This window comes from Myotis nattereri (genome assembly GCF_964212035.1).
Source record: "Myotis nattereri genome assembly, chromosome: 12".
NCBI lineage: Eukaryota > Metazoa > Chordata > Mammalia > Chiroptera > Vespertilionidae > Myotis > Myotis nattereri.
Window position 1 is genome coordinate 6,751,835 of NC_138087.1, and position 25,128 is coordinate 6,776,962.

The 25,128-nt window shown below is 51.3% G+C and overlaps 1 protein-coding gene across 4 annotated transcripts in view; it reads left to right on the forward strand.

Annotated features, from left to right (window-relative positions):
- The window catches only part of SHC3 (SHC adaptor protein 3), a 147,875-nt gene that overhangs the window by 76,066 nt on the left and 46,681 nt on the right, over positions 1-25,128 (forward strand). For all 4 annotated transcript variants that reach the window (XM_081104088.1, XM_081104090.1, XM_081104089.1 and 1 more), the window contains exons 3-6: positions 7,699-7,762; positions 10,037-10,156; positions 15,238-15,291; positions 23,704-23,755. In XM_081104088.1, coding sequence (XP_080960214.1) covers positions 7,699-7,762; positions 10,037-10,156; positions 15,238-15,291; positions 23,704-23,755 — 290 coding nt within the window. The remainder of the gene's footprint in view (positions 1-7,698; positions 7,763-10,036; positions 10,157-15,237; positions 15,292-23,703; positions 23,756-25,128) is intronic.

The window sequence follows — 25,128 nt, forward strand, 5'->3', positions numbered from 1 at the left end:
CTGGGTGACTGTGACACTGAGGCTGTGTGTGGTGGTGGACTGGGTGACTGTGACACTGAGGCTGTGTGTGACGGTGGACTGGGGGACTGTGACACTGAGGCTGTGTGTGACGGTGGACTGGGTGACTGTGACACTGAGGCTGTGTGTGGTGGTGGACTGGGTGACTGTGACACTGAGGCTGTGTGTGATGGTGGACTGGGTGACTGTGACACTGAGGCTGTGTGTGGTGGTGGACTGGGTGACTGTGACACTGAGGCTGTGCGTGGTGGTGGAGTGGGTGACTGTGACACTGAGGCTGTGTGTGACGGTGGAGTGGGTGACTGTGACACTGAGGCTGTGTGTGACGGTGGACTGGGTGACTGTGACACTGAGGCTGTGTGTGACGGTGGACTGGGTGACTGTGACACTGAGGCTGTGTGTGACGGTGGACTGGGTGACTGTGACACTGAGGGTGTGCGTGGTGGTGGAGTGGGTGACTGTGACACTGAGGCTGTGTGTGACAGTGGACTGGGTGACTGTGACACTGAGGCTGTGTGTGGTGGTGGAGTGGGTGACTGTGACACTGAGGCTGTGTGTGACGGTGGACTGGGTGACTGTGACACTGAGGCTGTGTGTGGTGGTGGACTGGGTGACTGTGACACTGAGGCTGTGTGTGGTGGTAGACTGGGTGACTGTGACACTGAGGCTGTGTGTGACGTTGGACTGGGTGACTGTGACACTGAGGCTGTGTGTGACGGTGGACTGGGGGACTGTGACACTGAGGCTGTGTGTGACAGTGGACTGGGTGACTGTGACACTGAGGCTGTGTGTGACGGTGGACTGGGTGACTGTGACACTGAGGCTGTGTGTGGTGGTGGACTGGGTGACTGTGACACTGAGGCTGTGTGTGGTGGTGGACTGGGTGACTGTGACACTGAGGCTGTGTGTGACGGTGGACTGGGGGACTGTGACACTGAGGCTGTGTGTGACGGTGGACTGGGTGACTGTGACACTGAGGCTGTGTGTGGTGGTGGACTGGGTGACTGTGACACTGAGGCTGTGTGTGATGGTGGACTGGGTGACTGTGACACTGAGGCTGTGTGTGGTGGTGGACTGGGTGACTGTGACACTGAGGCTGTGCGTGGTGGTGGAGTGGGTGACTGTGACACTGAGGCTGTGTGTGACGGTGGAGTGGGTGACTGTGACACTGAGGCTGTGTGTGACGGTGGACTGGGTGACTGTGACACTGAGGCTGTGTGTGACGGTGGACTGGGTGACTGTGACACTGAGGGTGTGCGTGGTGGTGGAGTGGGTGACTGTGACACTGAGGCTGTGTGTGACAGTGGACTGGGTGACTGTGACACTGAGGCTGTGTGTGGTGGTGGAGTGGGTGACTGTGACACTGAGGCTGTGTGTGACGGTGGACTGGGTGACTGTGACACTGAGGCTGTGTGTGGTGGTGGACTGGGGGACTGTGACACTGAGGCTGTGTGTGGTGGTGGACTGGGTGACTGTGACACTGAGGCTGTGTGTGGTGGTGGACTGGGGGACTGTGACACTGAGGCTGTGTGTGGTGGTGTACTGGTGACTGTGACACTGAGGCTGTGTGTGACGGTGGACTGGGTGACTGTGACACTGAGGCTGTGTGTGATGGTGGACTGGGTGACTGTGACACTGAGGCTGTGTGTGATGGTGACTGTGACACTGAGGCTGTGTGTGATGGTGACTGTGACACTGAGGCTGTGTGTGACGGTGACTGTGACACTGAGGCTGTGTGTGGTGGTGGACTCGGTGACTGTGACACTGAGGCTGTGTGTGGTTGTGGACTTGGTGACTATGACACTGAGGCTGTGTGTGATGGTGGACTGGGTGACTGTGACACTGAGGCTGTGTGTGACGGTGGACTGGGGGACTGTGACACTGAGGCTGTGCGTGATGGTAAACTGGGTGACTGTGACACTGAGACTGCGTTTGATGGTGACCATGACACTGACAATGAAGTCGGGGTGTCAGTGGGGTTTGGGCATTGTCTGTAATATCCTGGTATTCTGGGGGATAAAGACAAGTGGGCATTTGGAGATCAGACTCCTCCCCCAGCTCAGAGGGGATGGAGGTCACCACAGAGTGAAATCGGACGGAGGTCCCAGGGGGCCTGGCTCCACAGCCCTGAGCAATATCCGGGCCCCCAGGGCTGTGAGGCGCGAGGGTCGTGGCATCTATGTTGCTGTTATTGTCCAGCAGGGAAGGTGTAGCTGGACAAGGCTGGGAGTTGTGGAGGGGATGTCTTAGGTGAGAGTCCTGTGCCTGTGATCCCTACCCCCAACTCAGGAGATCACCCATACTTTGGCATGTCACCCAGGGCCGGGGGCCCAGAGGACCGATGCTCTCACACAGGCATTGAAGTGAAGTCTGAAGCAGAAGTGGATGTGTTTGTGGAGAAATTGCCTCCTGCCCACAGCCAGGCAAAGATGCTAGGGGCAGGGGCAGCCTGTGTGGGCCAGGAGCCCATTGGGCCCCAGGAGGACTTTCTGCTGGAGATTGGGGCTGTGTCAGCAGCTACAGGCTGGGGCTCCCCCAAAGGTGGGCACTGCGAGGGAGAAGATGTGTGGCATAGGCCCCCCCCAAATCTGCAGGGGGCGGGTCTTCAAAGAAGCAAGGAGAATGCCTGTGAGAGAAGTCGCTGCCAACCTCAGCTCTGGCCAGAGGGCCAGCCCCAGGCTGGAGGTGTCCTGCCTGTGCCCCAACTTCTCCCTGGGCACCCCACCCCCACCCCCGACAAAGTGTCAGCAGCTGCAGCCAGAGGGTGGGAGGCCCTCCCTTCTTGGGCCCCTGCAGGTTCCCGCCCAGCTGCTCCGAAGGGGGGACGGGGCATCTACACCGAACACAGGAAAATGGAGAAGGTTGTCAGTGGCTGAGGTCGTTTCCTGGTCTGAAAGTGAATGGACTGGATTAGCTGGGACTCTCCACAGTTTAGAGGCCGAGCCACAGAGAAGGCCAGGCACTGGCCGAGGGCGGCAGGAGGGCAGAGGATGGCAGAGGCGCCTGGGGCCAGGAAGCCATGACGGGAGTGGGGACAGGGGACAGAGATGGCCCATTTATTTGGTGCCACGGAGGCTGTTGGTGAGTTTGCAGGGGCAGCTAGTGGGAATTAGAGCTGGTGTGGAGGGGAGTGGAGAGGGCGGAGGGCATCATCAACATCACGGAGCTGGTGGTCCATTTTGTGGAGGGGCCGTCATGTCTAGGAATGGCCTGTGATATGATGGACACTGGTCGCTCCCCGTCAGGTCAGCGGGACACTTGCTGCAGTCAGTGGAGGTGCGCACGCATCGCAGGTTCATTTGCAGGTGCACTTAGAGGGTGTGCAGGAGGCAGAGCTGCTGGGCCAGGGCTGTGCATTTTTCATTTTGCTCGGATTTGACCAATCTGCCCCCGTGGAGACTGCGCCGAATTACCTCCTCACCAGTGCAGAGTCCTGATACTTGGCTGAGAAACAGGAATTTTAGTGTAGGCTTTTTTCACTCAAAGATTTAAAAAATGTCCTCCTAGTTTTCATTTAGTACTTTTGCAGTTTCATTGCAAATAAATGAAATTTGTGATCTATGTGTAATTTATTTGCATATAAGGCACAAGATGGGAACCCACTTGTTTCCCTTGGGTAGCTGCCCAGCCACTCAAATGTCCCTCCCTGGGCAACTCTTCCCCCTCCTGACAGGCATCACCACATTTATTACTGTTGGGGAGGAAAGACATTTTTGCTTTGCCCTCCTAGGTTTTCTGGCTTAGGCTCTGCAAATCAGACAAAAGACAGACGAGCAAGAGAAAGACAAAGGATGGATTAATGCATAATGCATGCCGTGCCCATGCAGGCAGGGAAACTCGGTGATGAGCAGCTACAAAAGTGTTTAGAACTTAGGCTTCTAAACCATCTTAACCAAAGAGCAGTCAATCCATTCAGAAGAGACGGGACGGAGGAAGGGAGTTTGGGAGCCCGGGGCAGCAGCTGTGGGAGGGTAAGCTCCTGCTATGCAGGAACTAATGGAAGCTGAGGGCTGGTAGGTTTCTCAGGCAGATCCCTCTGCTGGTCTCAGGGCTGGTCAGGGCCGGAGTTTCTCCAGTGACTAACTTCTGTTCTTCCTGGGAGTGAAGGGCGGGGCCCGCCTTTACAGATGTATGTCCTGCTTTTAGGCAAATAGAAGAGGACAGAGGGCTTTTCCGGAGTCTGCTTCTTCTCAGTTGCCTTCAGCTTAAAATAATCTTTATGCCAAAGAGGCCTATTTGAGGGTGACTGTTCTGATCCTCTTCACTACGTGTATCTCTCCTCTTTGTTTGTTCATAAAGTTGATCGCAGTTTGCTGTTCTATGTGTCTGTTTGTTGCCCCTCCCCTACTCACTCCAATCCCATGAGTGCAGAAATCACCCAGATGTTCTTTTTTAATAGCTTGAGTCTGTAAAGTGTGTGTGTGTGTGTGTGTGTGTGTGTGTGTGTGTGTGTGTGTAGATCAGGTTGGTAGGAGTGAGATGGATGATTAGGGAGAAAGATGATGCTACGACTTGAAAGATTCCAGTTCAAAAATCCTACATTCCAATGAGAAAGTTATGAAAGGTGGACGGTACTGGCTGTAATGGTGAGAATTTTGGCTGAATAGAGGAAGATGTTGATGTTATGAGAAAGTGGGCTCAGCATTTGGGATTACTTCCAGATAACCGTGAAGGTGCCAAATGTTTCATTTTCCTATTACCTTGCTCTGAGCTCATGGTTTGGCTTACCGAAATGGGAATGCACTGAACAGAATGCTAAGAAGCAATCTCTATTATTAAAAACAGGGCAAAATTGCTGCCTGAGACTCACATTGAGATTAAATGGAAGGACACAAAGCTAAATAGTTATTGCTAAATGAACAAATTGAAATAGAATGCTCACCAAAATGCAGAGTACTAAACAGTAAGGAGGGACGATGAGAATTGTGACATTTAAAATTAGACCTTGGAGTTAAGTTACTAATTTCATTCATGTAACTATTGCAATTACTCTTAAGATATATTTTTATTGATTTCAGAGAGGAAGGGAGAGAAAGAGAGAGAAACCTATCTCTATTGACCTTCCTCAGGAGGCATGTGCCCTGACCGGGAATCAAACTGTGACCTCCTGGTTCATTGGTCAATGCTCAACCCCTGAGCCACACCAGCTGGCCTAAGTATTGCAATTATAATAGTCATGTTACATTTCTATTTCAAATAGAAATAGTTACCATCAGCCTGATTAAAATGATAATCACACACACATACTATCATATGAACATTAGTAACAAATTTATGCCAATGAGAAAGGAGGACATTTTTCTGAAAAGAGCTTGATTTGCAAACCTCTTTGGGGCTTCTGAAGGCTGCCTCTCAAGGGGATCCTAGGACTTTCCTGAGTCCATGAGCCCTGAGAACTTTCCGGAATTTTTCATGCTGCACATTTTAAAGACAAAAGATTGAGCCTCTAACTCTGCCCTGAAGTGCTTGCCTGCCCTGTGGGGGGCTTGTTACTAGAACATGCACATTGTTTGCAGTGTCTTCCCCACAACCCTATTCTTAATGCTCACTGTTCCACCTCCCTCTCCCAGACACATTAGCAGCGCAAGCTCTGGGTGGCCTCACTAGAGTGGACCTACAGCACAGCTTAGCTGTCATCCAACTGGCTTCCCCCTCGTACCTCCAGGTCTGTGGGTGGAAAAGGAAATCCGATGCCTGCTGGGGGAATTTAAGAAATGACTATGGAAGACTTTCCTCCATAAAATGCGTTTCCAGCTGCTGGGGCCAGCAGAGAGTCAGCTGCTTTGTTTAGCTACATACATCCCTTAATGTACCAAGTACAGTGCAGGGACACACCCAGTTTTAAAAGAACGAAACAGGTACAATGTAGATGCTGGGGTTCGTGTAGTTGTTCAAGAGAGACTGCTTGGCCTTCAATGGGAATGTGCTTTTAGAAAGTACTTAGGATGGTCATTTTGATGAAACCACAGCAAGAATATTATTATAAAATAAATGACTACATATAAACATCCAAGTCATTTATTTATTTTAAATGAACTTTTTGCGAGTCATGGTGATTCATTGTCTACAATTTCCATGGTCTCTGACCTTTTAGAATCGCACTTCTTTCTCCGCTCTCTACAATAAATTCAATGGCAAATGTGAAGCTTATCTTCGTGGTCTCTTACCTAATTTGACAAGGCTGTATTTCTCTTAAAAGCAATGCATTGTGATGACAATTCTGTTTCCAGATGAGAGAAAATAGTTCCAAGATGTGCCCAGCTGAGAAGCTTGTGGATGTTTCTGAGGACCCACTGTCTTCTCCACCATTCAGCGCGTCTCCGATCCCGTCGTGTACCTTGTCCAGGGTTCTCTGACTAATTTGTCCTTCCTCACGTGGGAGCTGGGAGGCTCACCGGCCTCTCTCTGGCTCCTGACGTCAGCAGATCTCCCATCATTATCTCTGAGGCTGAGTCACAACATTGAGCTTTGTTTGCTCTCAAGTGGCTAGGCAGCCACATCCTCCTGGCCTGAGGCCCCACCTCCAGCATGCGGACTGTAGCTGCCTCCTTCTGGGCTCACTTGTGCACTTTCCCCTCTGCTTCTGCCCCATGCGGCCCTGGGGTCAGACCCCCTGCAGCCTGTCCTCCTGTCAGGCCCCTCCCCCCAGGACCTGGGACACTCACTGACTCCTTCAGGACAGTGCCTGGCACATGGGAGCTGCTCCATAAATGCCTGCTCCATGGCACTGACCTGCACGGAACCTCATTTCTGGCTCATGTGTATGCCCCTGGAGTTCCTCTCCTTCAAACCCCTTCAGATTATATGATTTACTAACTACAGAGCTGTTGCTACATAAAAACCATGGGGGATAAAAGTTTTTCTGAAATAAAGGGTTTGCTGAGCTGTATTCTAGCCAGAAAAAGGACCAGGTCCTGGAGCAAGCAGCCTGAGCCACCAGCGGCGGGTGGCCGGGAAGATGAGCGTGTGTGTCCTGGGATTCATGGGTCTCAATACAGTGAGTGTGGAGAGGAAGGTGTCACTTATTTGGAAAGAACTTACTTTGGCTACAGATAAAGGGGGTGGGAGAAAGGAAGTGGGGCGCAGAGTCCTCTGGATGGGTGTGGGCGGGTGCGGTGGAGTCTGGTCATTGCCGTTCTCCCTAGATAAGAGCCGAAATAGTCACCAAGGTTGACCCAAAGTTTCAGCACATTCAGGAATGTGAGCGCTTTAGCTGGGTTGGCCCGAGGCTGTTAACTGATTAGCCTCTTACCTCTCTCTCCCACCCTACGCTGCTGCTGCTGCTGCGATGGATGCAGGACATCTGCGGGTCTCTCTCTTGTCACGGGGAGGGGAGGGACACTCCGAGGACCGCGTGTCCTCGAATCCCTTCTGACTCACTCGGAGGCCCTTGCTCGGTGGCAGCGCTTGGTAGCAGTGGGTCCTGGGCCATCCCCATGAGCGCAACCTCCGGGGGAGTCCATTTCAGGGAACCGCGTCCCTGACACGGAATCTGAACCCAACATAAAAACGAACAGAAACTAAAGCAACGAGAGCATCGACATGTCCATCACGCACGTTAGGAGGCAAGCCCCGCAACAGCACGGGAGCCCGAGGGGCAGGGCCGTCCTCTGGGGCACCTGCAGGGCTGGGCTGGGCGGGCCTGGCCGCCATGTGAACGCTCTCTCCCTGTCCTCGCAGGGAAGCCATCAGCCGCGTGTGTGAAGCCGTCCCGGGCGCCAAGGGAGCCTTCAGGAAGAGAAAGGTACTGTCCTCAGCGCTGCGTCTGCCCGCCTCTCCCTCCTCTGTCCCTCGGCAGCTCCCTCACACACATGGCTCAGGCCTCTCTTCCCAGGGCCTAGCGCTCCGCACTGTTTTTGTTTGTTTGTGTTTTTGCCCAGGGAGAACCAAAGGGCACCCCTGTTGAAAGGGCTCTTGTCACTTTAAAAACAGAAAGAGCTTAGGTCCCCTCTCTGCCACGTGGTTGATGAGATCAGTTAGCTGTTGCTGCCAACCCAGACGCCACACCCTGGTTCCTCGCTGTGGCCTCAACGTACAGACAGGGATGGCAACAGCCGCGTGGAACAGCCCGCCTTCTCCCGAGCTTCGGGTCACCCATTCACGCCATGGGCACCGCTCTCGTGGCAGACCCCTCAGCGCTGGGCTGGCGCAAGTTCAACAACGTCTCCCAGGCCTAGGGGACCGAGAAGCACCAAGTTAGTGGCGTTGCCAGTTTTTGTGGCCGTTTTCAAGCTCTACCATGACACCCTAAAAGGGAGCTGGGAAGAGGGGTGCAGACACCATTATACAGTGTCCACGCAGTTCACACGGGCACACCGGATGCAGACAACCTGCACTGCAGGGGTAACAGCTCATGCAGCAAAAAGTAGGAAGTGATGAGTTTTGAGTAGTTATTGTTTTTTAAATGTAATGTATTTAATTGCAAGTTTACATAATTAATTTTTAATAGCAGCTGTTTTTAATGGCCAGCTCATAATATTCCTAAACATTTGATCATTGTCGCTCATTCACTAGCATGAGCGGCTCTAGAACGCCGCTGCATGTCCCCATTATACAGAGATAAAGACTGAGGCACTGAGAGGAGAGCCCATGAGGCCAGCAGGTGGTGGAGCCAAGCGCCAGCCCAACTACTTGGCTCTAGGGGCTGTGTGTTCAACCCCTGTACTCGACCTTTTCATCTTGAGGTGTTTGGACCAAAAGAAAAAAACAACTGGATTAAGAGAAAGCTCAGAAAAACTCTGAACTTAAGTGCCTAGTAAACACAGAAGTAAATACCCGCCATCAGGACCTGTCTGCACCTGGCCTGAATGTGGGGGCGCCCCTCTGTGTATCTCTGAGTCTGTCCTGATGCAGGCGGGAGGGGGGGTGGAAGCGGGGGGAGGGAGCAGACTGGTGCTTGCCTCTGCTGCTACCTGGGCTGTGAGTTGTTTGTGTCTTTGTAGCTTGGGGACATTGGTGACCAAAAGGGCAACCGAGTGTCAGAGACAGAACTTTGGATGGAGGCTCAGATGTGCTGGCCTGTGTTCTGGTCATCCCACAGGGGACATGGGAAGCAAGATGCCCCCAGAATCTTGAATATGGGAACTAGGAGGGTGTCTGAGAACAGCCAGGTGGCACCTGAGCGGCAAGTCTTGGGGTCCCTCCTGGTTCTCTGGGTGCAGGTGATGGAAACAAAGCCGACTTCTAGGCTCCGCGCCAGGCACTGAATCAGGGCCCGGCAGCTCTGCCCTTCACTAGCTCAGGCAGGGGATTCACATGTGGGGCCAGCCTGGTTAAGAACTAGGTTGGATGGGATATCGAAGGGGGTGAGCTCTAATCTGAAGAGGAAGGTTGGGGGGTTAGCAATGGACAAGTGTTGGTGGTGCCCACGCAGGAACCCAGGAGGAGGTGCCTGGCTGAAGCATGCAGCCGCGGTCCCTGTGCCAAGAGCAATTACGGTCTGATGGGTACACCTGTTAGAGCCGAAAGGAGTCTGTCACTCCTCCGTGGTGCCCCAGACCCGTGTGTTCTGACTGGACCAGAGGATGTGCCGGCTAGAGCATTCAGGCTCCAGTCCTCCAGCAATGAGCACTCTCACGGCTCAATGGGATTGCTCATGACCCCCAAGTGGACTGACTTAGCCTGGCCTGACTAACATGGCTCCTGGTGGATGAAGCTGGTTTCTGAGTGCAAAGCTGCAGGCCCTGGCCTGTGGCCTTTTCCCCAGGCTTCCAAGTCACTCTCTCAGACGCATCCCAACATGAGCTGCCCAGGACCCTGACCCCACCTTTCCCTCATCTCAGTGTGTGCATAGATGTTCATAATCCCCACACTGCGCATTCTAGAATCTTTGTGTTAGTGTCAGACCCCGCCTCCCCCCCGGCCCCCCACCAGCTTATTCAAAGCACAATTTTCTTCACGTGCCTAATGAGGGTGGGAGATGGAGGTTTGGGGGTGTGGCAAATAGGAACAACAGAGAGGCCCCAGCAGTGAGGCCTCCAGTCACTCAAATTGAAACTAATGCTGCTTGACTTCACAGCCTCCAAGCAAAATGCTGTCCAGCATCTTGGGCAAGAGCAACCTCCAGTTCGCGGGGATGAGCATCTCCCTCACCATATCCACCGCCAGCCTGAACCTGCGGACGTCTGACTCAAAACAGGTCTGTTGGGGGCTCAGGCCCCTGCCCTGCTCAGGGCCCCCCACACAATGGGTGTTCCATGGGCTCCCCACTTCCAGCTTTACCAGGTCTGTGTGGTGCACATTGTGTAAAACCTTCACACGCTTCAAACTTTGATTGGCCACGTGAAGGGTCACCAACAGGGTGACAGATGGCATTGGCTCTTTAATTCTTCCATAAATCACCTCTGCTTGAGGATAGTGCATGAAGCCATTGATTTACTTACAATGTAGAATGGAGGTGTGGGTATGTGCAAACGTCTCCTCTTAATGTCCTTGCCGCATTTTGTTTTCTCTTACACCATATTCCATTGGTTCCACAGCCCACATTTTATTATCTATACTAATAAAAAGGTCATATGCTAATTAGACTGGGTCAACTGGACATCTTCTGGTTGTCCGGTCCTCCTTCCAGACAAAGCCCCAGTGGTGGGGGCCGAGGCAGAGGTGGTTAGGGGCGATCAGGCTGGCAGGGGAGCAGTTAGGGGAGATCAGGCCAGAAGGGGAGGGCAGTTAGGGGCGATCAGGCTGGCAGGCAGAGGCAGTTAGGGGTGATCAGGCAGGCAGGCAGGTGAGCGGTTAGGAGTCAGCAGTCCTGGATTGCAAGAGGGATGTCCCCCGAGGGGTCCCGGATTGGAGAGGGTGCAGGCCAGTCTGAGAGACCTCCCCACCCCATGCACGAATTTTGTGCACCGGGCCTCTAGTCTGAAATGAATGGCATGTTGTGGTTTGACATTATTTTTTTTTTCTTAGCCAGTCATTATTTTGGAGCCTCTCACATTTGATAGTGCCTAAGGGTTTCACGTGATGTGGTGTATTCATGTCTTCCCAGTGTGCAAGGAGTGTGTTGCTGATGGAGGCAGCACAGCAGGGATGTTTATGGAGGCGAATTCTGTTCAGGATGGTTGCATTTCTCTGCAGAGTTTCTTTCAGGTTCCTCGAGTCCTTAGCTCCTTCAGCTAGAAAAATGGTTATATGATATCATTACATGACCTGCTTGCTCATTCCCTGAAGATCTTAGTGTCAATGTTGCTGGTGGAAATGAGGTACTTGCGGTGTCTCAAGAAAAACGGTTCAGTGATCAAGCATTGGGAGGATGAGGTATTGGGGTAGGAATAAGACTGCCCCAGGTCCCAGTGCCCCCCTCCGCCGGGCCCACCGTGGAAGAAGTCCAGCCTTGTCTGCCTCAAGCCCAGAAGCAAGGCCAGGGCCCAGAAACTGCGGCATTGGTCCCGTCCATGCAAAGCTTAGCCCACCTCAGTCTCTGCCCCATTCAACTGGCCAAGTCTCCTTGCCGGGGTGCACCGCAGCTGGTCGCACTGCAGCAGCGCTGTGCTGGCGCCCGCAGGCTTGCTCTGAAGCCGTCCTTGGAGCCCTGATGCTGCCCGGCCCGCGTGGCTGCTGCTCGCAAACGGACAGGCGAATGAATGCACGAGGCCTTGGTTAAGCTTGATTAGATCACCTGGGCTTGGGAAGGGGCCAGTCCTCTTCTAAGCTAACCAGTCAATAGCCCAATCCTCCCAGGCTCGCGCTGGGTCCTCTCCACAACCAATCACTTTCCTAGATCTTCTGGGTTCTGTTCCCTTATCCAATCCGATCCTTTTCCCAGTCTTGGCTCCACCCCTCATGGCCACCATCTTAGTTCCTGCTGTGCATGCCTCACAGTACGCGCTCCTCCTCCTGTGCCCGCTTGGCTTCTGCTGGGTGTGCGCTGAGCAAAGTGCTTTCTCCTTTACTGTTTTCTCTCTTTCATCCTGGATAGCGGCTGTCTGTTGAGGGGTGGGGAAGCCTGCTTCAGGGGGTTAAGTCCCCTGGGGAGCTGGGAATGTTACATTGTCCTAGTAAGTGAGGTTTAATGTCTGACTCAGCTCCCGTTGATGAGGCTCAATACCTTATTTCCTTTGCTCCCTTCCTTTATTAATACTAACTAGTGACCCAGTACATGGTTTTGTGCACATTGTGCACATTGAAAGGAAATTAGAAGGTGGCTGGAGGGGCAAGACTGGGTGAGGCAGGCCAGACATGCCCTGGAGCCAACCTCCTGCAGTCCCTCCCCGGCGTCTGCAGAGTGAGCGGTGTCCCTCTGGCAGGTGGGGTCCCTCGGCCTGGCCTGCGGAGATTGGGACTAAACCAGCTCTCCAACATCCCAGATTGCAAGAGGGCGCAGGCCAGGCCGAGGGACCCCACTGGTGCATGATCAGGGCTGGGGAGGGACTGTGGGAGGGCCCAGGCCAAGTCCCGATCAGCCAGACCCCAGCAGCAAGCTAACCTACTGGTCAGAGCACCTGCCCCCTGGTGGTCAGTGCACGTCATAGAGACTGGTTGAATGGTCGAACGGTCAGACATTTAGCATATTAGGCTTTTATTATATAGGACTAGCCACCTATACTAACATCAAGGCTGTCTGTATTTGACCTGATTTAGAGCTTGCCAAGGGAAAATGCCTCTTCCCCAGGGATGTTTGTAGAAAAAAAATTAGAGGGAACTGTTTAACATCATGGCTCAAATGTGTATACAAGTAGCCGCCCTGGATACCAGCAGGTGGAAATGCTGCGAACCATGAGTCCCCTCACCTGCTGTGCTCAGCCTGGGCCCCATGCTGTCAGTGTGAGCTGGAGACCAGTGTCTCCACACTGCAGACGATGGGCCGCCCCAGACTATGGGGACCATGGCAGCGGGGCACCAGGATGCCTAGGGCACCTTTAGGTCGCTACACATATTCTTATGTATGAATTTTCAAATTCCCCAGGTAAGCAAGCAGCATTTCCAGCTCCATATTTTCCTCCACCCTACATACCCCACCCGAGATGTTGAAATAAATTCTAGATCCAGAATGGAAGCAAGAGGCAATGTCTGGGCCTTGTTTTGACACAGTGGGTGTCGCTTCTCACTCTATTCCTGGAGTGCTGGATGAGCCTTTTCTTTTCTCATAGGCACTTCTGAGGGCTGGGTGAACCTTCATCTAAGTGGATTAAGTAGCTTGAACAGGCTCAGACTCTTTCTGGAGCTGCCTCCAGGCTGAGCACCCACTGTGGCTAATGAGGGTTGGTCCCCTCAGCTCTGCTCTCAGATGCCCACATCCACTCTTATCCTATGTGGCTGTTGCGCCTTTCGTTTCTAGGAACCCTGGGCCTCAATTCTGCGGGATCTCACCTCCTAATTCTCCTTTTACTAAATTCCCCACCTCACAATACAGAGAAGCAAACTCAGAGCAGAAAGCATGAGGCCGTCATGGTTGGCCCTCTCCATCCTGGGAGAGGGGCTGGTTGGGTGTGCCAGCTCTCATTGGCCTGCCCTTGGTTTAGGTGGGTGGGAGTGAGTCCTGAGGGATGCTGGCACGGACTTCAGGAGCATGAGCTGAGGAAGGTCTGATGGGAGCTGAAGCTTGCATCCCTCCGGCTCTCCCTCCGGCCAAGTTCAGGGCCCCGCTGGAGCAAACTGAGAGCAAGCTGAGAGGACGCTCCCTCCCAATGCAGAGAGAGCAGGAGGCAGGGCCCGCTCCCCTCTGCAGAGCTCTCAAGGAGAAGAAAACGATGAAACAGCCTTAGAGCAACAATGCATGCTTGCAGTTAGCTAGCTCTCCTCTTCAGCTCTCTTAGCCAACGGGAAAGCATGCACTCACACATAATGGTTAGGCACTGCGCTGACCGAATATGATTTCTACTTTCCCCTCAATCTTCGTGTCCACTTTGATTTCCAAACCCCAGTTTTAGCACTGCTTTGTTAAGAAGGTTAAGTTAGTAAAAATTAAATAAGCAAAAGTTAAATAAGCAAAATGTAATTTTAGAAGTTGTAGCTTTATCATCATTGGGGGGTTACTGTGTCCTCATTGCTCCCCGGAGCCCTCCACCCCTGGACTCGAGGCAGGATTCCGGAGAGCTGCAAAAGCCAACTAGTAGTTTGATCCCCCTGGGCTTGGGCACAGGCTACAGAGCTGGACTCATGTTCCTATTCGTTTGCAGTTTACCTTTGAACAATGCCTGGGTTAGGGGAGCCGCCCCTGTGCAGTCAAAAATCCGTGGTTAACTTTTGACTCTCCCTTAAACGTAAGCACTATATGCTCCGATTTTTCTAGATCCTGAGTAGTATTGCATGTCCTGAAAACTGAAGTAGGCATTTAAAGATATTTTATCTTACACTTCATTTATGGTTCTGCTTCGGTTTTACAGGAGCATGGCTGGAAAAATCCCAGGACGGTAGGATTACAGCTCTGTAAGATCTGACTGCCCGCCCGCCAGGGCCTGAGGGGGCCCAGCAGAAATAAACCTGATTATGATGGGAGGGAGGATTGTTCCCACCCCCAGAAATTTACTTCAATGTCATTACATTGTCTTTAAAAAGATAAAAGTAGCATGGAAGACTTATATTTTAAATTTAGTGCAGCTTCTAATTTACTCAGCGTCTGCTAAATTCCACTGTACCCTGCAGTCTATAATGCTAATGGAAATTTCCCATTTAAAGATGAACTTGGAATGTCTTTGCTGGCTCTTAAATTGATAAATTACAAGAGTGCCTGAAAGGGCGCCAATTTTGATCTTGGAGGAGGACTTTGCAATGTATGCGCACATGATGTAAATGGGCTGAATTGGGGCAGACACACTTCCCTCCACTCCAGCTACGAGTCTACACTGAGGACCCCACGTGTCCTTGGGAACTGACACTGCACGGCTGAATGTTTTGGTGTGTGGGTGAGACATTTTCCTTCTCAAAGACGCATGGTCGCGAAGACCCTCTGTCTTTGGCCACGGCCCTGACCATTACTGGCTGTGGTACTCTGAGAAACCACTTGGCCCCTCTGGGCCGCAGGCTCCCCATCTGTGAAATGGGCTTCAAAAGCTCCTTACAGGGCTACCGTGGAGCTTATAGGACCTCATTTTGGCAAAGCTGCTAGATGAGCAGCGGACGTGCTGCGCTATTGCTTTTCTAGTAGCTATGTTCATTGGGGAACAGTGTTACCGAGTTTTGGGGAGCCTTGCTGATTTGTACTGCCTGTCAACGGTTGGTTTTCCAAGATGTGGGAAGAGCACTGATGGCACGTCTCGTTTCTTGTCTTGGGCCTGACAGATTATAGCGAATCACCACATGCAGTCCATCTCCTTCGCCTCTGGGGGCGACCCGGTAAGTGCCCTTGGCGTTGTTTTCTCTTCATCTTGCTGGGAGTGACTGGGAAGGGGCCCTACTTCTGAGGTGCACTTCTTAGGGTGCTATCAAGAAAGCTTAAACTTTCACTTCGTTAGCCAAGCACCGTTGACAACCCTTGAGGCACTGGTTTTCTTACCAGTAAGAGGTAATGAGAGTCGCCAAGTGTCAGCCTCCCGACTGTCTGCCCTGATTGGTTCCTGTTTCTCCCCTGGGCCTCCACCAGGTCCTCTGTTTTTAAATATAAGTCGACTCGAAGGCTATGAATTTACTTAGTCTAGTTCAGGGGTGGGCAACCTTTTTGTGAGTGCGTGCCAAAACCAGCAAAATCTCTGACTCAAAATTCTTCTGTGTGCCAACCCTAATTTTTTGAGAACATGTTACGCCTACTTGATATCTCTTAAGGTGTACGTATGTGAAGAACCGTGAAGAAATTATAAAATTCATTCAAGCGACAAAAACACAGCATATGATGATGAAAAATACATTTATTTTTTAATGTATACATGTACACTGATAGTCCGACAGAAACCTTTATGACTCCACTTGATATTATCAGTGGGACTTTTGCTGCTGCATCACTGATGACAGAGATTTTACATCAGGTTTATATTTCATGACCTTCAGAGATATGCACGAGCTACTACTTTCATCCGTCAGGCTACTCCTGTTACGAGACTTAACAAAATTCATCACTGAGAACAAAGATTCACAAGCATATGTGGATGAAACCAAAACACTGGTCTGATCTAGGGAGGCAGGGAGAGTTAAGGCAGAGGCATAGAAATTGCTCTTCCCCTCTCTCATTAATCCATTATCTTTAAGATAACTTGTTATGTAAAATTATTTATTTAGCTAAGATGCATCTACACTGAATTTATCTAAAAAATAAAAAAGTCAATATTAAGAAAAAAATTGTAAATGGAAGATTATAAGAGAGGGTTTCGCGTGCCAGCAAAAGTTACTGGCATGCCATGTTTGGCACGTGTGCCAGGGGTTGCCCACCCCTGGTCTAGTTTGTTCATAAATATTTGAAATTGGCATTTTTCTCTCCAAATCTAACACTGTAGCCCAGCCGTGGGCAAACTACGGCCCGCGGGCCAGATCCGGCCCGTTTGAAATGAATAAAACTAAAAAAAAAAAAAAAAAAGACCGTACCCTTTTATGTAATGATGTTTACTTTGAATTTATATTAGTTCACACAAACACTCCATCCATGCTTTTGCTCCGGCCCTCCGGTCCAGTTTAAGAACCCATTGTGGTCCTCGAGTAAAACGTTTGCCCACCCCTGCTGTAGCCTCTTAATGGTTTGTTTAGCCAACAGGGAAGGAGTTGCAGAGACCAGAGGGAGACAGGATCAAATGGGAATGTGCTGTTTTTGCATCATTTATTTTATGGAGAAGGTGCAATAACAAGGGGTTTGCTCCCCACGTGTGGTCAGGAACGTGACGCTCTGGTGTTAGCGGTCACTGTCAGTGTCAGGGAGGCAGGACGCAGGGCCACGCCTGCACACTCACTGCCGTCACCGTTCCCCGTGGACCGCCCAGCCCTTTGAAGAAGCCCGGGCAGGGGTGGGCCACGAGGAGGGAAGTGCAGAGGGAGCCAGCAGTGAGCGGAGAAAGGCTCCCCACATGTTCTCACTTACTTTTCATTGGTCGGCTTAAAGTTATCACCCCAGGGAAACATCTAAAAATTAGGACAAAAGAGTGAGTTTTTCTTGGAGCTAAGTTTAATCAATTAAATTGTTCAATATCTTGGGAAGATGTCCTTTTGCTGTTAAAATTTTTTTATAATAAAAGAATGGTGGCTTATAGTGGTATTTTTGCTATAATTGTTGTTTTGTACTATTTTGTCCAATTATCAGTAGGCAATGCTCAGATTTTAAATAAGATTTACTGGCCCAAGGTTGCCTGAGCCATTGGTGGATATATTACTCCTGTCCCCAGGCAGGGAATTCTTCCCAGCCCATGTTTACCAGACAGCCCTGTCCTCCCAGCCCCTTCCCCCTGGGCAGCCTGACTGCTGAACTGCTGTTGGCACATGGACAACTGAAGCAAGGGAGTGCTTTCCACTGCTGGCTCCAGTCTCTGCATCTCCAAAGGGCGTGTGATCACGGCGGAGTGTCTTCCTACAGGGGAACCAGCACCACCCCCCCCAGCTCCTGCAGCACCTGGGGGCATCACACATGCATCAGCATTGCTTTAAGTTTTACTATAAAGTATGTTTAGAAGGTGACGTCTTCCATAGTCGCACCCACCATTGGTGCACTCTTGCGGGTTATGCCCCAAGGCGCATGCGCACCTGCTCTCTGCCTGCACGGCCGCCCGCATCCGCACTGATGCCCGCACCTGTGCTGTGTCTGGCTCTACTGAACTGCCATGGCCTTCTACTGGGTTGCCGCATGTGACGCTTGGAACCACAGCTTCTTAAATTTGGCAGTTGGCCCAGTTTGAAAGATAAAAGGCAGAAACGCTGCCACCTGCACTGACAATCCTCTCCGGAGCCTGTCTCAGTCCTCATCCCGCGATGATGGAGCAACCGGGAAGCCAAACGCATTGTCCTGTGTGGGAACCAGTTATCCCTAGGGTGCACACAGGCCTGTGAGCTTTCCTCAGCTTCCCCATCACTTCTTTCTCAGAAAGGGAAGCCTTCAGGGACCCTTAAAGTAATTCATACGCTTTTATGTTCTTGCTGATTTTTTTCTGTCAGACAGACAGAGAGAGAAACATCTATCAGAAAAAATCGGCAAGAACATAAAAGCGTATGAATTACTTTCCGCTGCCCTTGTAACCAGTCCAAGTATACATCACATTGTCCATGAATTCCATACCAACTTGGTTGATAATTATTACAGTTGGTGGGTGTTTTAAACAAACCCAAAAGTTCTAGGTTCTAGTCATTGTTCTGTTGCCACGTGTATATCTACTAATTGCTCTGTGCCTCAGTTTACCAGGTTAGAAAATAATATTTTGAAATGTTAAATAAGACAAGTTGGAAAACACTGTTAATCCCTCCAAGAAAAAAGGGCACACATGCATTATAATCTGCATGATTAGCAGTGTTAAAAGACCATGAAAGAATGAATGCCGGCCAGGCTCAGAGACTCTCGGCGAGTGAGAGCAGAGATGGTAAACACTGAACACGTGCTGGGCCCACCTCTGGGACTCCATGTGCTCGCGGTGTGATGTCAGGAACATTGTTTTGAACAGTCATACACCCCCCCGCTGTGCTACAGAAATCGTATTGGATCAGGAAAGCTATGTCCTGGCTTGACCACTGGCCATTGGAGTGACAGGGACACCTCACATCTGAGCAGACTTTCTCAGGTTGGAATAAGAATTTCAAAAGAAGAATTTTCTTGTGTATTCCACTAGTGTTGACTCAAATTAAGTTTGTTACCCAAATATGTACAAAAATAAAATATAGACCCCCATGCTATACTTTTTATTTCTTGTTAATCCTCACTTGAGGGTATTTTTCCATTGATTTTTAGAGAGAGAGAGAGAGAGTGCAAGGGAGGGGGACAGACAGAGAGAGAAACATTGATGTGAGAGAGACATATCGATTGGTTGCCTCCTGCACACGACCAACCAGGGCTGGGATCTAGCCTGCAGCTGAGGTACATGCTCTTGACAGGGATTCACAGGCTGATGCTCTATCCATTGAGCCAAACTGGCGAGTGCAATGTTATACTTTTTATTGAGCTGCAAACCCCAATCAAACTGGGGAGATTACTAACAAACACAGGAAAAGCCAATAGCGTTAATTTACTGTGATGGATAACGTTTTGCTGACACGAAGTCTCTGCTCTCAGCGTGAAGCCAGACTGGCCACCGTGGCCCCTCAGAATCTTGAGGTCGGCATCTCTCCTCAGTACCAGAGACTCAGTTCTCCCACTAATTTCTTCTACTCAAGCAAACCCTTACTGGTACATCCTTGTGTATAAATGTGACAGTAATTTGCTTCGGGGGGGGGGGGGGCAAGGCATCTAGTCTTTATGATTAGATGATGTCCTTTTCTACCTAATTTTTTAAGAATGTGGTACCCATAATGTTGGAAACCCAACTAAAAATCTTGGCACTAAAACTGCATGCCGCACACGATGCCCTGGTGGTCATCCAGATGATCCCGAATATTCTTATATTAACTTGACGATTATCATGGGAATGAAAATACAAAATTAAAAGGAAATTCTGGTGACGTCTCAAATGCAGGGGGAGATACCTGCCCAGCCCTAGGTTTCGTGGATCTCAGTTTGAGAAACATGAATGCTCCCTGAGGAACCTCCTGACAGTGACTCTCCTGGATCCAGGAACAGGGTCTCTGATTGCAAGCGACAAGCCTTATTTTTGCCAGTGGCTTCAGAGTCTTACCAGGTCTTCCTAATGGAAATGACCGGAAGCAGGTGACTGGTTTGACTGTCTCTTACTCCCTTCCCCAGGTCAGTCTGTGAATATACCGATGGCCAGTGCTCTGAGTGGGAAGAGCACACGGCTGAGCTGGGCTGCATACTGGAGAAGGGCCCTGGTGTCACAGCCCATTGCTGGGGGAGCTCTTCTCCCCTGCGTGGTCGTACTGTGTCATTGTGAGCTCTGGGGCAAGGGTATGAGGCAATGTCTTCACCACCCACCACCCTGCAGGGAGTGCTCCATAGCCTTGTACGCCCACCCGCAGGCATGCTCCCTCTGCCACCCCCTCACTGAGGGTTTCCGGGAGCCCCATGGAAAGAGAAGGATCTAACAGTGAAGGCGCTCACCACAGACTCTCCCAGCTGCTAACAGGGCCCTGAGCCATGCCATGCAGCTCTGCGGAGCAGGAGCCCTGGGGAGCTGTCTGCACCAATGGTGGGAGCTGTCTTTCTGCACCGATAGTGGGAGCTGTCTGCACCGATGGTGGGAGCTGTCTGTACTAATGGGACAGACCTTTCCAGGCCCCCCACCCCTGCAGAGAAGTCTCCTCTGCTTGCATGAAATGAGAGGATTATTGGTCCCTGTGACTGTTTAGAAACTGAAATCCACGTGGCCACCAGGGCCCACTGCTGAGGCTGTAGAGCCTGTGCCCTGCTTAAATGGGAGGTAGGCAAGGAGGCACAGGTTTCATGCGTAGGGATCCAGCTCATATATTCAAAACAATTAAAATGACTACTTATAGAGAGAACCAAGATGGTGGCATAGGTAAGCACCTATACTTGCTGCCTCTCACAACCACATCAAAATAACAACTAAAAGGCAGAACAACTACCATCCAGAACCACAGGAAGGCTGGCTGAGTGGAAGTTCCACAACTAGAGCGGTGAAGAAAGCGCATTGAGGCTGGTAAGAGGTGTGGAGGCGCGGAAAGTGCTGGCACCTGGATGTGCTGCTTTTTTAATAGGGAGGGAGATACAAGCTCCCACTTGCTCTGAACTCCAGTTCCGGGTGAGACTCTGGGGGACTCAGACAGGGAGAAACTGGACTGTCTGGCATCAGGACAGGAACGCGAGGGCAGCTTTCTCTCAGAGGTGCTCAAAGCGATCATTGTTCCTGCATAGAAGTGCAGGACGCAGAGACCTGGGAACCTCTCCAGTGCAGGACTGACTGTCTGCCATTGCTGTTTGCTCTGCCCTGGTGATTCCCAGAGACCCTGCCCCACCCAATTTACAACCCCACCCAAGCTGTGCGCATTGGCTTTTGCATATGAATGGCCTGTCCTTACTCTGCCTAAAACCTGTCAAACTCCAGCTGGGTCAGAGAGCCCCAGAGCTTCCAAAAGGAGGCCCAAGGCCTGGCAACAACAGCCTGCCTTGCTTCCCAGCTGGGCACTTCCAAACCCCATACAAAGAGGAGGAATCTGCAGATGTCTCTGTAGCTCCTGCTGGGTGGCCCCAGACAGTGGCTGACCTTGCACCTCCTTGGAGATCCAAGGGCCAGTGTACCCAGTGGTCAGAGTGAGACCATACTGGATTACAACTCTTCACATCCAAAAGAGACATACTCAAGGGGCAGACTCAGTGAGCACCAAAGCCCCACTAAGCAAGTCCTGCTCCATAAAGGTGTCTCCTATGCAACAGATCTTCTAGTATAGACACAGTTGGTCATCATAGCCAATTGATCTGGAGGTCATTTCCTCCTAGTGATACCAACAGCAATCAAGGGTTAACTACAACAAGACTGTGCAAACAGCCCACAAAGGGGCGCACCAAGAGCATCCACCTCAGGTGACTGGGGAGGCTGAGCCACTGGGCCCTATAGGACACCTACCACACAAAGCCACTCTATCAATTCAAGGAGACTCAGCAGCTACCCAGTACCTAGAAACAAACACAGGGAAGCAGCCAAAATGTGGAGACAAAGAAAAAGTCACAAATGAAAGGAATGGATGGAAGCAAAATACTGGATAGAGAGTTAAAAAACCACGGTTATAAGATTACTCAAGAATCTTCTAGAAACATCCAAGAAATTTAGTGAGACCCTCAAGGATATGAAAAAGGACCAACAGAAATTAAGTATACACTGACTGAAATAAAAAATAATATACAGAGATTCAGCAGCAGACTAGAGGATCCCACAATCAAGTAAAAGATTTGAAATATGAAGGAGCAAAAAACACCCAACTGGAAAAGAAAAAAGAAAAAAGAATCCAAAAATAGAAAGATAGTGTAAGGAACCTCTGGGACAACTTCAAGCGTATCAACATCCGAATTATGGGGTTGCCAGAAGAAGAGAGAGAACAAGATATTGAAAACCTATTAAAAGAAATAATGACAGAAAACTTCCCCTATCTGGTGAAAGAAATTGACTTACAAGTACAGGAAGCACAGAGAACCACAAACAAGAGGAATCCAAAGAGGACCACACCAAGACACATCATAATTAAAATGCCAAGAGCAAAAGACAAAGAGAGAATCTTAAAAGCAGCAAGAGCAAAACAGTTAGTTACCTACAAGGGAGTACCCATACAACTATCAGCTGATTTCTCAACAGAAACTATGCAGGCCAGAAGGGAGTGGCAAGAAATATACAAAGTGATGAATAGCAAGAACCTACAACCAAGATTACTCTACCCAGCAAAGCTATCATTCAGAATTGAAGGTCAGATAAAGAGCTTCACAGACAAGAAAAAGCTAAAGGAGTTCATCACCACCAAACCAGCATTATATGAAATGCTGAAAGGTAGTCTCAAAGAAGAAAAAGGTAAAGAGAAAAAATTATGAACAACAAAGTGACAACAAATACATATCTATCAACAAGTGAACCTAAAAATCAAACGAATAAAAAACCTGATGAACAGAACAGACTGGTGAAGGTAATAGAATCAGGGGCATGGAAAGGGAGCAGACTGACAATTCTCAGGGGGAAGGGGAAGTGGGGGGTGCAGGAAGAGACTGGACAAAGAGCTTACCTATGAATGAGGTCAGTGGGTGGGGGAGGCCTGGAGTGGGGTGGGAACCGGGTGGAGGGGAGCTAGGGGGGATAACAGAGGAACATCTGTAATAATCTGAACAATAAAGATTTTTAAAAAAATAAATAAAATGACTACTTATGCCCCCCCCAAAAAGAACCATGGAACACCCCCTGCTGAGTGTCCCCTACCAGCAGCTCTCAGGGAGGCCCAGGCCAGCGGTGGCAGCAGCACCTGCGGACTTGCCTAAAGCACCCCTTTGTGGCCTCCCCTCGGGCCCAGCGCACGGAAGCCCTGGGCGGGACTGTGCAGTCTGTGTTCCAGCCCTGCAAGGGGTCTGACACCAGCTCCAGTGGCAGGGGGAAAATAAACATTTGCTGGGTAGCCACGAGTATGTAAGATTTGCATAAGGCCCTTGATCACAAAATCAGTAAGTGGCCTACCTGAACCTTAAACTGTCAGATGCTGATGCCATTGAGAAATAGGACAGTTTTGGAGTTGAACAACACTGTCACCAGGAGGTGTCATATCCCACAGTGGAGAGCAGGTAGGAGAGTGCAGGGCCCTGAGCCACTCAGCTTCCTGTTGGGGAGGAGTTCAGGGACAGCTGGTGCTTACACAGGCGAAGGGGCACTTGGCACGGGGTGGTCATGGTAACAGAGCTGCGGGCACTGTCGGACTGGAGGTAGAGGCTCGCTGAGCAGACGGAGCTGACGGAGTGCTCGCAGCCTCGGTTCACATTGGGATCATCCGGGCAGCTTTCAAACATCCCCATCCCCAGGCCTCACGCCCAATTCATAAATCAGGTTTCCTGGGAGCTGAGACTGTTCTTAAAGCTCCTCAGTGATCCGCTCCCTCCCCCACCCGAATCTGCAGTTCACAAGGTGCCCGCGATCCCCGCCATGCCATGGTGCGGTGTGAGAAAGGCCGCCCCAGGGGCTGTTTGGCCGGCTTGTCGCCCTGAGCTGGTCTGTGCACTGTAGTGACATGGATGTCTGACTTTTTTGACAGGACACAACGGACTACGTTGCGTACGTAGCGAAGGACCCTGTTAACCGCAGAGGTAAGCAATGCCTGACCCTTGGCATCTCCTCAAACACCCTGGAGGTTCACACAGACATGCCCCTCAGCTCAGCCCTTTCGCCGTGAGCCAGCGCACCTCGCACCGCTCATGGTCATTGAGGGTCGCAGGCGGTGATGCGCGCGGCACCCCTGGCTGGGCCTGTGAGCTCCAAACGCACACCTGTGCCGGCCAGCGTGCTCGCGGCACCTGCCCCCCAGGCTGCTGCCCTCAGACCTTGAAAGTGGCCCCGTTGCGCACAGAGGACTACAGATCAGCCGCCCGGACGGGCTGAGCTCCGGTGTCCTCTGCCGAGTCTCCCAGGAGCCGGGTGCTGCCCCGCACAGGGCCGGTGTCCAGGCTTAGGTGCTGTCACCCCCTGCCCCTCGGAGCTGCCCCGGTGGGGTGTGGGGCCCGAGGCATTCCAGTGCTTTCTCTCCTCACGGGCCCTTACTCCTAGACTCTCCTTGCACACCACCACCCCGATTTACCACTTAAAACCAAGCCCCACTCACCGAGGCTCACAAGCCTGGGGGTGGGCCGACGAAGGGTGCCGCCCTGAAGTACCAGGCGGGCACTGGTTCACCAGCAACTCCAATTCCGACCTCCCCCCACCATCACCAGAGGCGTCGACACAGCACAAAGCGATGCTTCCCTCGCCCACCCACTGGCTGCCTCTCTTCCCACCCAGCACCCGGTACCGACGTTTTTCTAGTGGGCAGCAGTTTATTCAGGTACTTACACACATACTTTCTTCTTCTTACATTTCATACAAATGAGATCTTAGCATTCCATTTTCAAGCCAGCCTAGAGAGACCAGGCTACCCGGTCCAGGACGCGGCTTCCCCGCCATCTGCCCTCAGGTCTACGGAGCCCCGGGGCTGCGTTTCCTTCCCGCACGTTCTGTGGCCCCTAATGAGGTGTGCGCAGGGGAAAGGCCGGGTGATTGACGCATCAGTGCACCTTGCAAATGACCACGCAGACTGGCGGGACGTTTGCGGTGCCTTGTAAGTGAGTGAGGGCGCTTTCCATTGGAGACTTTCCCAGCCCTGGGCTGGAAAGCAGTGGTTGGTGGGGCGGCCTTTTCTGTCTTGGGAATGAAGGTGCGATCTTACAGAGTGTTGGCTGTCATTCTTCTCCAGGTATGTTGGGGCTCCCCTAGAAGCTGGCATTGGGGTGTCTGGGGGTTCATAGATGAGGTATTTTAATGCAGATAGCGTCCTCTAATCACCACATTGTCACTCCTAACCCAGAGCCAGGATAAGGACAAAGATTTCAGGGTGGATGGAACAGGGACAAGAGGATCTGGGTGAGTTGAGGACTGTCCCCAGCACCCCTTGCTAACATGCTCTGGCTGACCACGTCTGAACTGAAGC